General features: G+C 43.8%; 1 protein-coding gene across 1 annotated transcript in view; it reads left to right on the forward strand.

The window, feature by feature from the left end:
• The window catches only part of GTPBP10 (GTP binding protein 10), a 343,147-nt gene that overhangs the window by 82,695 nt on the left and 245,728 nt on the right, over positions 1-14,724 (forward strand). The window contains exon 4 of the mRNA XM_069648367.1: positions 12,931-13,075. Within this exon, the coding sequence (XP_069504468.1) occupies positions 12,931-13,075 (145 nt within the window). The remainder of the gene's footprint in view (positions 1-12,930; positions 13,076-14,724) is intronic.

Raw genomic sequence — 14,724 nt, forward strand, 5'->3', positions numbered from 1 at the left:
GCGCCTCTGTGGGAATCAGGTGAGCGTTACAGAACGCGAAGCCTACCCACAATTTCCTACCCGGGCGCTATGGAGACTTCCGAGACTGACCAGCTGGCCCAGCTTTTGGGGGAATTACGGGCAGAGGTGCACTCAGCCCGCCAGGAGACTAACGCTCTCAAAAGAGAACTGATCTTATCTAAGGAAAGAACTGATGACCTAGCCAAAAGGTTATTACAGGCCCAGGCAGGGCACACTCCTTTACCTAATTCCGGAGACATTTCCACATCAATGGGTTTGAGTAACCCGGTACAAATGAATCTACCTGGACACATGCCTTTGGCCCCACCTGAACGTTTTGCGGGGGATCCCAAGAAATATGCCGTCTTTATGAACCAATGTCGTTTACACTTTCTATGCAGACCCGGAGCCTTCCCTAACGACCAGACCAAGGTAGCCTTTATACTATCTTACCTCAGTGGCAGTGCTGCCGATTGGTCTATTCCATTGGTAAATCAGGATGATCCCATTCTCCAGAATTTTCAGGGCTTCCAGGCCAGCATGGAAAGATTGTTCGCTCGACACTCTCAAGGACAGGCCCTTGATAACGAACTGCTATCCTTACAACAAGGTAATCAGGATCTTCTGTCCTACATAGCCACCTTTAACAGACTGGTTGTGGAAACTGGATGGCCAGAAAGCAAAAGGATCACATTGTTTCATCGAGGCCTGCGCGGAGAGCTTAAGGATGTTCTAGCTCAGATAGTAAACCCACCCCAGGTCTGCGCAGACTACATTGACTTGGTGGTTCAACTTGATCACAGACTTCAAAATAGAAAAGCAGATCGGTTCAAGTATGAAAACCGAGCACCGATCCAAACCCACGCTACCTCCAAGAGTACCGACGTATCTGAACCTATGCAAATCAGTGGTGTTAAAAGACCTTTAACGCAGAAAGAACGAGAGAGAAGGCGGCAAATGCAACTTTGTCTGTATTGCGGGACTTCCGGTCACTTTCTTCGAAATTGTCCAGTTAAACCACTTAAGAAGGTGGTTGGAGCTACTGATAATGAATTAGAGACACCTGATTCGGGAAACGACCTAGCCCGGCAAGCGTAGGGGTCCGCTTGCCGAGCTTGAAAACTAACTCTTTGACCTCGCATTTCGTCATGCCAATGGTGCTCGTGGACCCAAAACAGCCTCAGCAGTTGCACGCTATAAAAGCATACATCGACAGTGGAGCTATTGGAAATTACATAGACCGTGAATCGGCTTCCAGGATTAAGCTTCCTCTCCGCCCGAAAGTAACCCAAGATGCCATTACTACAGTAGATGGAACCGAAATAGCCTCAGGGCCTGTAACGCATTCCACTGTTGAAGAGACACTGGTGGGTCAGGATGGACATCGGGAAGCAACCGTGTTTGATGTGATCAAGGCCCCACAATTTCAAGTAATTCTTGGAATTCCTTGGTTAGAAACGCATAATCCCAGAATTGACTGGCGAGCAAAGAAGATAAGTTTTCCTGATTGTGAACCAACTTGTTATCCAAGAAATCCAGCTATGGGTCTAGCCACAGCAACTTCCACCCCTGTACAGCTACCATCAGAATACCAAGAATTCCAAGACGTTTTTCAGAAAGAACAGGCTAACACGTTACCTCCCCATCGGTCTTATGATTGCCAGATCGATCTGGTACCCAATGCTCAACTACCTTGTAGTAGGATTTATGCTCTTACGGAACCTGAGAACCTGCATTTGCGTCAGTGTTATCAGTACCTAGCCAATGGTTTTATTCGCCCGTCCAAGTCTCCTGTCTCTTCAGCTCTGTTCTTCGTGCCAAAAAAAGAAGGCGACCTTAGAACGTGTATTGACTATCGCGCCCTAAATCAAATAACGATTAAGAATCGTTATCCTCTGCCCTTGATCCCTGAGCTTATCGACCAGGTGAAAGACGCTTGTGTGTACACCAAGTTAGATCTCCGAGGAGCTTATCACCTGGTGCGCATAAAAGAAGGCAACGAATGGAAGACTGCATTCCGCACCAAATTTGGGCTCTTCGAATATCAGGTGATGCCCTTCGGTTTGTGCAATGCACCTGCCGCCTTTCAGTACTTTATGAATGATGTTCTTCGGGAACTTATCGATGTCTGCGTCATTGTTTACATTGACGACATCCTGGTGTACTCTTCTTCAGAATCTGATCACAGAAAACATGTTAGGGCAGTTCTTGAGAAACTGCGCCAGCACAGACTATTTGCAAAACTCGAAAAATGTGTTTTTCATACCACAGAAGTTGAGTTTCTCGGATTCATCCTGACACCTCAAGGAGTCCGAATGGACTCGCGAAAGGTGGACGCCATCCTCAAATGGCCATCTCCAAGCTCGGTGAAGGGAGTTCAGAGCATGCTCGGCTTTGCCAATTTCTATCGAAGATTCATCCCAGAATTTTCCCGAACAGTCCAACCCATCACCGCTCTCCTAAAGAAAAAAAAACGCTTCGAATGGACTCATGAGGCCGAACAAGCCTTCCAGGACCTGAAAACCAAATTCACCTCTGCACCTGTATTGAAGCACCCGCACCCAGATCTCCCGTACATAGTGGAAACCGATGCTTCCAGTTCGGCCATGGGAGCTGTCCTGTCGCAAAGAGACCCAAAAACTAACCAACTACACCCAGTGGCCTTTTGGTCCAGAAAATGTTCTCCTCCTGAAATCAACTACGCAATTACCGATAAAGAGTTACTGGCCATCAAATCTGCTTTCAAGGCTTGGCGTCACTACCTTCTCGGGGCAAGACACACCATCACCGTAATTACGGACCACAGAAACTTATAGTATTTAAAGACAGCCAAAGCTCAATCTTCACGACAACTCCGATGGGCTCTATTCTTTGCAGAATTTGATTTTGTAATTACCTATTGCCCTGGCTGCAAGAATGGAAAAGCAGACGCCTTATCCCGGATTGGCATGGAAGAACCTAATTCGAGCTTAGAACCTGTGCCCATCATACCTGAGCAAAGAATCTTAGGCTTAACTTCATTGCAATCTATTGAGGATATCCAAACGCAAGTAAAACAACTTCTAGACTCTTCAACCTTACTGGAATGGAGTCAAAAGGGTCCTCATTACACCGTTAAGGATGACTTACCCTACTTCCAGGAGCGGTTGTTTCTGCCAAGTAAAGAATTGCAAGAACTTGTTATTGCCCATCATCATGAATCTTTAATGGAAGGACACCCTGGTATCGCTAAAACGGAGGAAAAAATCAAACGCCACTTCTGGTGGCCTTCTTGGAGAAAAGACATAGTTTTTTGTACTGTCTTGAGGAATTTGCGCCCAAAACAAGGCTCAAAAGAAAAGGCCAGCCGGCCTACTTCAACCCTTGGATATTCCACCGGCACCATGGCACACTCTGTCAATGGACTTTATAACAGATCTGCCTCCTTGTGCTGGTTACAACACAATCCTTGTAATTGTGGACCTATTCTCCAAAATGGCCCACTTTATCCCTTTAAAGGGTTTGTCTTCAGCTTCCACCTTGGCCAAGGAATTCCTGGAGAATATAGTTTGCATACATGGTTTCCCTTCCATTTTAGTCTCGGATCGTGGAAGTCAATTTATCTCACATTTTTGGAAGAAGTGTTGCCAACTAGCACAAATAGATGTGTGGTTATCCACCAGCCACCACCCCCAGACCGACGGACAAACCGAGAGAACCAATCAGACTCTCGAGCAATATCTTCGGTGCATGTTACACCAATCCGAGTTAAATTGGAAAGACATCCTTTGGATTGCAGAATATGCATACAACAATTCAGTGCATTCTGGAACCGGACAAACCCCCTTTTATACTTTGTATGGTCACCATCCTCGGACCTCTGATCTAGATCCACCTCTGACCTTGGAAATGCCCGCAGTAAATCATCTGCATTCCACAATAACCCGAGCCTTCAAAGAAGCTGCAACTCATTTACAGCAAGCCAAGAAAAAGTATAAAGAAAACGCTGATTTGCACCGAAGTAAAACTCCTCCTTACCAAGTAGGAGACCAGGTATGGCTAGCAACTAAACATTTACCCCTCAAGGGCCCGCGAACCTTCAATCCCAGATTCATAGGACCTTATCCCATCAAAGCTATAATCAACCCAGTGGCCTTTAAACTGGATCTACCGTCCAACATGCGTATTCATCCAGTTTTTCATGCATCACTTTTGAAGCCAGTACAACCAGGAACCCGATTGTCCAAGCCTCCAGATCCAGTTCAAATTGAAGGGGAATTAGAATTCGAAGTTAAAGACATTTTAGACTCCAAGGTGGTAAAGTCGAAACTCTTCTATCTTGTTGACTGGAAGGGATATGGACCTCAGGAGAGATCGTGGGAGCCTAGTAACCATGTCCACGCACCTCGATTAGTACAACTTTTTCACCGGAGATTTCCGAACAAGCCCAAACCCCCGGAGGGAAGAACCTTGGGAGGGGCCTTGAGGGGGGGGTACTGTCATGATGCCTACCTCCAAGGAGCCAGGTCCGACCCAGCAACCCCAGAGGCAGGCATCATTTCCCCCAGGGGAGTGCCAGCGGGCCCAAGCTAGGGCCCTTTGGACTCAGTCCTGGCGCCTTAGGCGCCAGGCTCATGTTGGACCGCCAGGCTCATAAAGCTAGACATGTGTTCAAGTGTTTTAATGTGCACTTACCTAATGCAGACCATGCTGCCACATCCAGGCCCTCTTGAGGCCTGAATAGGAACTACTTTACCTGTGGGACTACTTTCGACCCGGGTGTGGTCGGGGAAGGATACATACCTGATCGGAGGAACGATACACACTTGGAACTTCTTCCAAAGCTATTTAAACCACACCCGATCAGCAACTCACGCTTCGCGTTGTTCTGCTCCTCGCAGCTGGACGCTCACCGTGTCCGCTCCTGCATCTGGACTTCAGCCACCCCTGTCAGCATCCTGGGTCACCTGCAAAGGGAGACAAGAGACCTACCAGCTAATCTGCACCACGGAGACATCACCGACGATCCTGAAAGGGAAGACATCATTTTTAAAAGCATTTCGTTACGATCGCTGCAGCGCTGCATTTCACTCACCTTTCCTGGGTTCCTCCATCTTCAGCAGCGATCATCCGGATACACAGCCACTTCCCAGAGCCTAGAGAAAAAGACAAGAATAAGAGGTGAGAGAAGGAAGGGAATAGGAAAAGCTCAGTTTCCTTCTAAGATTTACCTGTTGGGTCATTCCCATTTCATTTCGGGTCTTGCTGCTTCCAAGCAGGACCCCGGCCCCTATGGGGAAAAAAGACAAAGACATTAGATGAGCGAATGCAAAAACATTACCTGAGCGCTCATCTAGGACTTACCAGATCTTTACTGGAACTGCACGTTTCACTTCGGGTCGGCGCCATATCTCCGGCATTCCGAACCCCGGCCCCTATGGGGAAAAGACATCAACATCAGCGCTTTGTTGCAAGAAGTCTCCAAAGGAATCTTCATTCATCACCTGAAAAAAGACAATGAACATTATTATTTAAAGCTTGAACTTTTGAACTTGCAACAGAACTTTTACAGCGCCTTACCAGTATAATCAAGCTTACCTGAACTCCCATCCAACCTCAATCCAGTGAAGTAACTGGGTTCAACGCGCCCCTGCGTCAGAAGCAGGATGGAGAGCTCGTCCTTTCAGACCCTAAGGTGAGACTTCACGGGGAATCGTGGAAGGGTATCGTGGAGGGTTGGAAGAGAGTGGGAGGCTTGAGCATAACTCAGTCAGTAGGTAATACTCCCTTTTCACGCACAGGGGAATATTCCTGCGAGCCGAAGAAGCCAGAGTAGAGGGCCCTTCCTGTCCATCTTCAGAGTCCTGCGCTTCACCATTGAAGAAGCATTAGCACTCGATGCCAGACCTGCGCCTCCGTGGGAATCAGGTGAGCGTTACAGCTGGCCAAAGTGAGAGAGGAGAAAGCCAAAGCAGGGGTCCCAATGAGGAGGATCTCTGTCTTTCTGGCATTAAGGCAGAGATTGTTGGAGGCGCACTACTCCTGAATCGTGGATAGACCGTCAGGAATGAGCGAGAGAGGAGAGGAGCTGAGGGTAGCCTGAAGGGGAGAGCAGAGTGTCATTGGCATAACACTGAAAGTTAGAGGAGAATGTAGAGATAAGGTGAGACAAAACGGCCAAATAGACCTTGACAAGCCAGGGTGAGAGGTTAGAGCCGGGGGAACACCACTTGTGGAGAGAGAGGTGGTGGAGAGAAAGGACCGAATTTGGGCCTGGGAGGGTCGGTCCACAGGAAGGAGGTCAAGCAAACCAGGGCCTGATCCATGATCTATCATCATCTGTTGGAGCTTCAGTCCTAATCACCAACTTGGAGCTGGTTTAACCAACAACCCCTGATGAAATCGATTTGGAATGTACAGCTGCATGTAATCATATAGATTCCTAGAGACCTAATTTTGCTTTGACAAGCCCTATGCCATCTGGCTAAATCCAATACTTTTTGGTAAAGCGTTTTTACAAACTAGTGTTATTGCAAAGTAATGATGGACACGCTTGATTGATTGTAATCGTTACTTATTTAGGCATCTTCTACAAATAGAAGTGCAAAGCAATGCTATCTTAATCTATTTTAGATTTTAAACCTATGCAAGAATGTTCTGTGAAAAAGTGAACTATTGTTGCCACTAAAATAGACATAGAGCATATGTTGGTTAAGATGTTTTAATAAATGCCATGTTTGGTAAATGTGATTTTGCATCTTTAATTGAGAGGTATTTTTGATTACTTTGTGGTGAATTAAATACATTTCCAAAATATTATTTTTCTCAAGAATCAAGTGCAGACAGTAATTTCCTTTGACATGTTACACTTCCTCTTCTGAGTTGTCTCCTTATCCTCCAAAGTAGTGTCATACTATTAACTTTTTTGTAAGTTTCAAATTGGAACACCTATCATTAAAGCGCTAAGATTCACGATGTATCCGACACGAGGAGCTGCTTAAAAGGTGATTTTTCTTTTTTTTTTTTTTTTATTTGTGACTTTGTAAATCATGAGACATTTTATCATGAGGCCACTGAAAGGTGTTGGGTTACTACATTTCTGTAATGGGTTAGTGCAAAATGTATCACGATTACAGGTGGAATAGAGTCTGTCTTGTTGGTATTCAAATCTGTTGCTGTGTAGGCGGATCGACAGTTGTACTCCTGACTCTTTTCAATGGTTGTAGAAGAGCAGCATTTTATGGTGGTTCATTAGCTATATAGTGAGAGTGTGAGACCAGGCCTACTTAAGCGAAGTGACAGGCACGGTTTGTGTAGTGATGTTTTATGTCCCTGTGGGAATTGAACCCCTCTTGCTCAAGTGCTGCTATTTAAAGACCATTAAGTAGCATAGAATGTGCTACCAATTTGCAGCTTGCAGCTAGAATGTTTCCTTAATTTAGACACTGGTGTATGGCCGAGCAAGCCATGTAAGTTAGTGGTGAAAGAATGAGTTTGGTCCGAAAAACACAGTTTAAACTAACTATCCGGTTAGGTGTGCATTGAAAATGCATCTCTGAGGGGAGAGGCTAGGTGTTGACTGATGACTTATTCCAGTGATTTAGTGGAGGCAGCCCTAGAGATAAATAGTGTACCGGACTAACGTTCTCCATACAAATTCTCTCAACATAAAAAGAGGGAGCAAAAATAGGAAACAGTTGTAGTGGATCCTGCTCCCTGCTCCCACCCACACTACTTCCTCAAAATATGTTCAGATCGGGTACCAGCAGAGTATTGCCCCAGAAAGGCTCTAACATTATCACTGCCTCATGAGAACTTTACAGTTAACAAATAGCATGAATTACTAGGTGCAAAGAAGTATAGAGTCAAAAAGAAATCTGTTGCAAAAATAAATATATTTTTACTTGCTTAAAAATTAAATGTGATTTACTTTTTTTTTTTACTCCTTAAAAATAATTTTACAGCCAACTTTAACAAAGTAGGGAGTAAAATACTCTCACTTCAAAATCTTATCTAGAGCCCTGAGTGAAGGGTTATAACAAATGTTTCCTTGACTTATTGCGAACAGCAAGCAAGAATATTTTTAAGAGGACGAGTTTTAATGGGAATAGGGGATCGGGAACGCGAGAAGTAGGTATAAAAGGGAAGGGGTCGTGATGGAGGAAGGTGGCGGAGGAATAAAAAAGTGAATGGTATGGGAGGACATGGCAGGCAGGAGTTAAGTCACTGTTGTTTGTGCAGGTGAGCGTGGGTGCGGCAAGATGCAACAGGGCAGTAGGGTTGGGTGCATGGAATGTGGGTTCGGGTGGAACCTCCACCCTCTACCCCCACTAATGAGAGGGGCAAGATGTGTGGGCGTCCCCTGCAATTTTTCCTCTAATTATTTTTCTCTATGTGCGGAACCGGTTGGCTATTGTGCGTGCATTATTTTCCATGTGCGCAACTTATTAATTAGGTAAGCTACTTTGTGAGCTACCATTGCAGAAGAGGGTTTGGAAAGGAAGTTCCTCTTCCCAGCCACTACAATTCTTCAAAAATCTTACAACACTTTTTCCAAACACATAGGCTAAAATAAGCCATATGTGTTTATACAGAAAACTCATCAACCAGTTCAAGACTTGAATATCTGCCACAGTACCTTGCAAACGTACTTCTGCACAGAGAAAAATGTTGGTCTCAATACGATTTTGGCGGTAAGTGGTAAAGTTTGCAGTAACTCCCTTACTGCCAACTTTACCACTACGCCAAATTACGATTTCGGGCCTGCAGTGGAGGATACGCCTTCACGAAAATCCTGGATGTAAAAACTCCAACTCAATACCAAAATCTTTGGAATTTCTGCTGCAGCAATTCTGCCAAAAAAGCCACCTTGAATCCACATGACTCATTATGAACTCAATATGAATGGGGAATTACACCACCACCACCAGTTGTAATCCGGCAGAAATTCCACCGGACCAAGTGGCGATAACAGTAATTAGTTTGGGCAGTATTCTGGCGGATTTACGCCGGGATACCGCCCCAAGTCGTAATGAGGTCCATGTTTCATGCCACTGGAAAATCACTAATTTGTATTACAAAACACACATCTCTCTTGCCACAACTGATGTGGCTGTCAAGAAACTCAGACAGAATACATTTGTCGATGGATTAATGGCAATTAAGATTAATGTGTCAAAAACATGCTGAAAGGAGTCCAAGTTCTACTTTTAATGAAGTAATTCAAGCGCCAGGAGAACATGCTTCTAATAATTTGTATAAGGACATAATTGCATCAGAGTAACTGTACCTTAGAATATAATGATGTAAAATTCATGTGCCTCTGCTTACTATCCACATTACGTTCTCCTGTGGGTAGTGATAACACCAGCATTAGAGCTAAGAGACCTATGCACCATGCATTTTTACTTCCTAAAAAAGGAAAATTTGCCTAACAAAAAGGAGAAACAATGAACATATCATTGCTTCAACCCACAAAGCTCCACCAATATTTTTTCGAATTAGTGACTAGTAGAGCAGTGGCATAGGAAGGAAGGAACTCTAATAATATTAATGCCCGATCTCAAAAGGAATTTTATGGGGAAAGAACATCTTTTAATAAGCAGAAAGTATCCCTATTGGCAAAGCTAATTACTTTTTTACTCTCTGAAAAATCATTTGACTCCAAGTAGGGAGCAACATCTGATCAGAGCCCTGCTTGTACCACTGACCTAGGGAGTGAAATGGCAGGGCACATAATACAGTGTATATTTTTGCCCAGTCTTCCGCACCACAGCCGAGATAAAACTTAACAAGAGCCTTACTGAGATTTATTATGGAGCGCTGTTGAAAGAAATCACACATATATGCCTTTTAAGTTAATTGCATCAATTCATCAGAGATACAACTGATTGAGTGCCTTCTTCTGTAACTATGGAACCCTCTTCTGTAATTCTTTGTGATCAGTTAAATAAGATGCAGGGAGATGCTAGAGACTGCACACACAGAACATATGGTTATATTGAAAAGCCCTCATCAGTTGAGCATAGAAAGAAAAAGAAGGTGCTGTTGTCCAGATGGGTACTAGAATTTCCTATCCTTTAGCAAACATGCAACACATTTCCTTCAGTGTACTGCCGAAACGTCCGACTTGGTCTTTGAAATGTGCTGCTTTGTTCATCACCCGCAAGGAGTGATGCTTCCACCCATTCCCTTCCCCGGCCTCTGTGCTTGCCTCCAATATTAGTTGATAGCACTGTAAAAAGTGAGGTATTTTAGCAGTAAACTCACTGGGATATTTGCAGACACAATACTTTTCAAGCAAGGCATATTTAAATGCCTCAACATATGATGTGCATTTTAAGACTGACTCTGCATGTATGCAATTCTTCTGCAGTGCATACATGATTGTTTGCGACATACCCCAACGAATATCATTGTGTAGGATTATGCAAGTTCTCAGTGAAATGGTTTTGTATAGAAGCGAGTTACCATATATTGTGTGAAGGTCTATGCCCAAAGGAACACTAGGCTATGATGCAGATTGTGTGAAAAGCATGCTTCTGTCTGAATATCCGGTGCTATGATACTATGGACGAGTTATCCCAGACATAGTCCATACCCATTATCCCTTGTAGGCTAAGTAAATGATATTGCAATGATTGATTGATTGATATTTTATTTCTATCGCGCTCGTACACAAGTGTTTCAGAGCGCGACAAGGCAAGGGAGGGGAACAGGGGAGAACAAAACGGCGATCTTACTAGGCCCAGTGACATTGAGAACGCGCAAGTGCATGGGAGAGGGGGGAGGGGAAAAATGCATGGAAGGGAGGAGAGGTGTAAAGTGCGAAGCAGAGGAGAAACAGATAAATAACAATAAATAATAAAGGCAACAAACCGCGGTAATGCAGCCAGCAATTTGCAAGTGCTAGGTTTAAGGCAGCAGACAGGGTAGGTCTGATAACTGCAGGAAGAAAAAGGGGGGGCTGTATGGGTACAGATACAGACCCCAGTGCAAGGGGTGGCCCGGAGGCAGTGCAGGAGGGTGACAGGATGAGCAGGTGCCTGGGCCCAAAAGACAGAGGGTGGCCATGTGCACGGTGCCAAAAGAGAACAGATCAGTAGGGGAGAGGGGGAGTGAAGGCAGAAGAAAAGAGGAAGGTCTTGAGGTGCTTCCGGAACCGGAGATGGTTCTGCTCAAGTTTTAGAGTGGCAGGGAGGCTGTTCCAGAGGGAGGCCCCAGCCGAAGACAGAGATCTACCCCCAGCTCGTTTCTTGGAAAAATGACTGACCCTGAGTGGGTTGGAGGTAGAGGAGCGAATAGCTGAAGGTATTTTGGACCCAGGCCCACAGGAGATGGTGTAAGTAGGGTAATGTCAGTAATGCTAAAGTAGGCGATGCTGAGCATCACATTTGTCTTTTCAAAATCGTTAGAAGGCAAATTAATATTTGAGTTTTAAAATGTGTTAACTTACAAGGGGGCAGCTTCAAAGCACTTGCATGATATATGTTCAAAGACGAGGCAGTATGGGATTTGGTTACACATCAAAGTAGCCTGCTTACTTAAGTCAGTATCCGATATTTGAGTTCGATTATATAGTGTGGGTGACGCTTTTAGTAAGGCACAAGGAGTAACAAATTCTGGCGCGTGAACGTTATTCATGTTACAACAAACATAAAACAAGTGGATGTAGGTACACATCTGCTAACCTTTCTCAGAGCAAAGAGGAAGAGTCAAGGTTGTCCGGTAGTATTGTAATGTACTCTGGGGCAGAAGTTAGAGCCATAAGGTAAAAGTGTGTTTAGAGTCAGGTTTAGGAGTCATGGGTGGGGAGGGAAAACTTTTGGTTAATGTGTGCAGGCATATCTTGGTTAGATTCTTCTGTTCATGGAACCAGTTTTTCATATTAGTTTTAAACCTCTTGTGTTGTATTTTGCTGTTAATGATTTTAGGTGCATAGTAGTGTAATGCAAATTAGCAGAATATCAAGACTAGTTGCTTATTCTAAGAGAAAGACAATTTCAGGTAATTGCTGTAGCTTGTGCCTTACTAAATCATTTTGAATATGTGAGAATTGTCTGTGTGCGTTGCCAAAAATCTTCTGAGCGGCACCCTGAAGGAAGCTGGGCAAGCGCCCATGCGCACAGCTTAGAGGGATCTGTGGTCCCCTGGTAGATGCTGCTCCGAATCAAGGAGCAGCATAAAAAGGTGGTCTTATTTTGGAGCATTTGTTACTGGGCAGCCTACAAGCATAGAACCGATGACTGACTCAGCAGCTGACAGGACGTCAAAATCAAAAGCCTCATCAGTCCCCCTGCTGGCTATCCCCTTGCATATTCATGCTCAAAATTTGGCAGTGAGTGGGGGAAGTCCTATTGTTTCCTACCCACTGAGGATTGTTGTGGGGGCCCACGAGTTCACTCCCCCCATCTCACAGGACCCTGGCAGAACGATGTGCAATGGATTTCACTTGGCAGACCTTCCTCAGTTGCTACTGCCTTTGCTATCCTTTTCTCATTCTGAAGTAAGGTTTGAAAATGTAGGTTCTTAGTACTTTTCTGAATTGTGCAGATTGATTCTGCTGTCAAATTTGGTTTAGAGTCTATATCTGGGGCCCCAAGACTGTCTGTTAAGCTTCTGTGTGTTAGCTATTTCTAGGGTGGTTGGTAGATTGTGTATTTCTGGAGCTGCGTGGTTACTTTTGTGTATATAACAAGTTTCTGCAAGTACCCTTCGCCCACAATAGGCCTTGTGCACAATATGTGGTTCATATGTGGCCCTTGCTGTGACTGCAGGCCTTTGGAACGGTACAAAAGGTGATAGTCAAAAAGATATATGCCATTTACCAACTCTTCTTCTATTTGCCTTCTGTCTTACACTGCTAATCATTTGTGTCTTCTTGAAATTCAAAGTTTCTGTTTCAGCAAACTATAAAACAATCATTCATCCTAAAATTTCATTTATTTGTAGGCGAACTGAATAAGGCAAATGACAAGATCCTTGTGGCCCGAGGTGGTGATGGTGGCAGTTTTTTGACTGACTTTATTCCTTCCAAAGGCCATACAAACATAATTCGTTTAGATTTGAAGCTCATCGCTGATGTAGGATTGGTTGGGTGAGTACCTTTTTGTGTAATTTCTAAAGCCCTCAGTTGCATTTTAATGTTGTGCTGGCAATATTTATGAACCTCCGCAACCCTGCACTCTCTATCTGCGCACACCCGCTGATCGGATTGCTAACATCCTAGCTATGCCAACAACCCCCCACAACATTTCCAAAATATTTCATCCTATAGGAACCCCCAGCCTCCACCTGTAAACTGCACAGATCTGAGTGAAATCCTTTTACTACGCGAAGCACCATACAGGGGACAGTTCTCCCAATAAAATTAATCAAATCTGTAAGTACTTGCAAGGGTGCCTTCTGGTTTAAGCACCATACAGATCTACAAAATACAGGAGGCAAGAATAGACTGACCCTCTATTAATCAGACATTTTTGTTTTTTTAAATCCTATTGTATATGAATGCAATGTTCGTTGACATACTAAATGGTACAATGCCATTTGTTTTTTCAGATAGTGAATCAATTATTAATATTCATTAACACTGATTTTATGTAAATATATTATCATTTCTATATTTTATGGCAATCCTAAAAATCTAACTTTGCTTTACTTACCAGTGAGTTGACTTACGAACACAGCCTTGCTACAAACCTCATTGTACAGAAATATAGGACACCAAGTAGTACTGGTCTAAAAATGTTTCCAGCAGTTATCATGTTTTAGGTGTAGGACAATATTTGTATTCATGTAGTGCATTAGATCCCAAAAAGCATAATCAAAACATACCATCACTTGATGACCTTTAGCACAAAGAGAAGACGGGATGATTTCTGGTCCAAATCCATCCAGACGTAGGCCGTTTTGAATTCTGCCAGTCCACACGTTGCCTCTGACAACAGTCGGACACTAAAAATAGCTAAGACTCCTATTCATATTTAGAAAGTTGTATTTTCAATAGTCAGGTTAAATGAGGAGCATCTCTGACTCTCTGGTTCGTCTTTCTTTGCGCATACTGTGACGAGTGCATGGTCCAGTTAGGTACACGCCTTCACTCCATCTTCACGAAGGATGTAGACGTATGAGCTGTCATTTGTTCTGGCCTCAAAGATGCCTACGACAAAGTTGTGGTTTCCCTCCCATGTGTTTCGAATCTATGGTGGATAGCATGATGGCTTCTGTATCCAACGTTGACTACTTTAATACCGTTTGAAAAGTAGTACAGGTTATATTAAACAAAAAAGTTCAATAGTTATTTATTCTCAACTTGGAGTCCATTCAGTCTTGGTGTCTTTGGAAAGTGATGACATTTGATGCATTTCAACTTTATAGTTCACTGGGTTTTAGACCTGCCTGCTGTGTTCTGTTTAAGTGAGTTCAGCACGATATTTAAAACCCAAAGAGGGTAAAATGTATTGATGCCAGACGCTCCTTTGTCGACTAAGGTTTGCCACACCTTTTGCAAGGTGGGAACAAATCCTCATGTGTCCCTGTTTAAATGTCAATTCTGCCTGTTGGCCATTGCCATCGGAAAATCATCCCTCTCAAAGAACTGTATCTAAAAATCAGTCTTGGAAGTATTGGTAGTCTCTCCAAGGATCAAAGGTGCACATCTACCATAACTTGGTGATTTCAGATGACTACTGATTTAATTACATTATTTGTACAAGTGGTTCCATTTATCATGTCACACATGAAATG

The sequence above is a fragment of the Ambystoma mexicanum genome, chromosome 2q (assembly GCF_040938575.1).
Source record: "Ambystoma mexicanum isolate Mex_15411 chromosome 2q, UKY_AmexF1_1, whole genome shotgun sequence".
NCBI lineage: Eukaryota > Metazoa > Chordata > Amphibia > Caudata > Ambystomatidae > Ambystoma > Ambystoma mexicanum.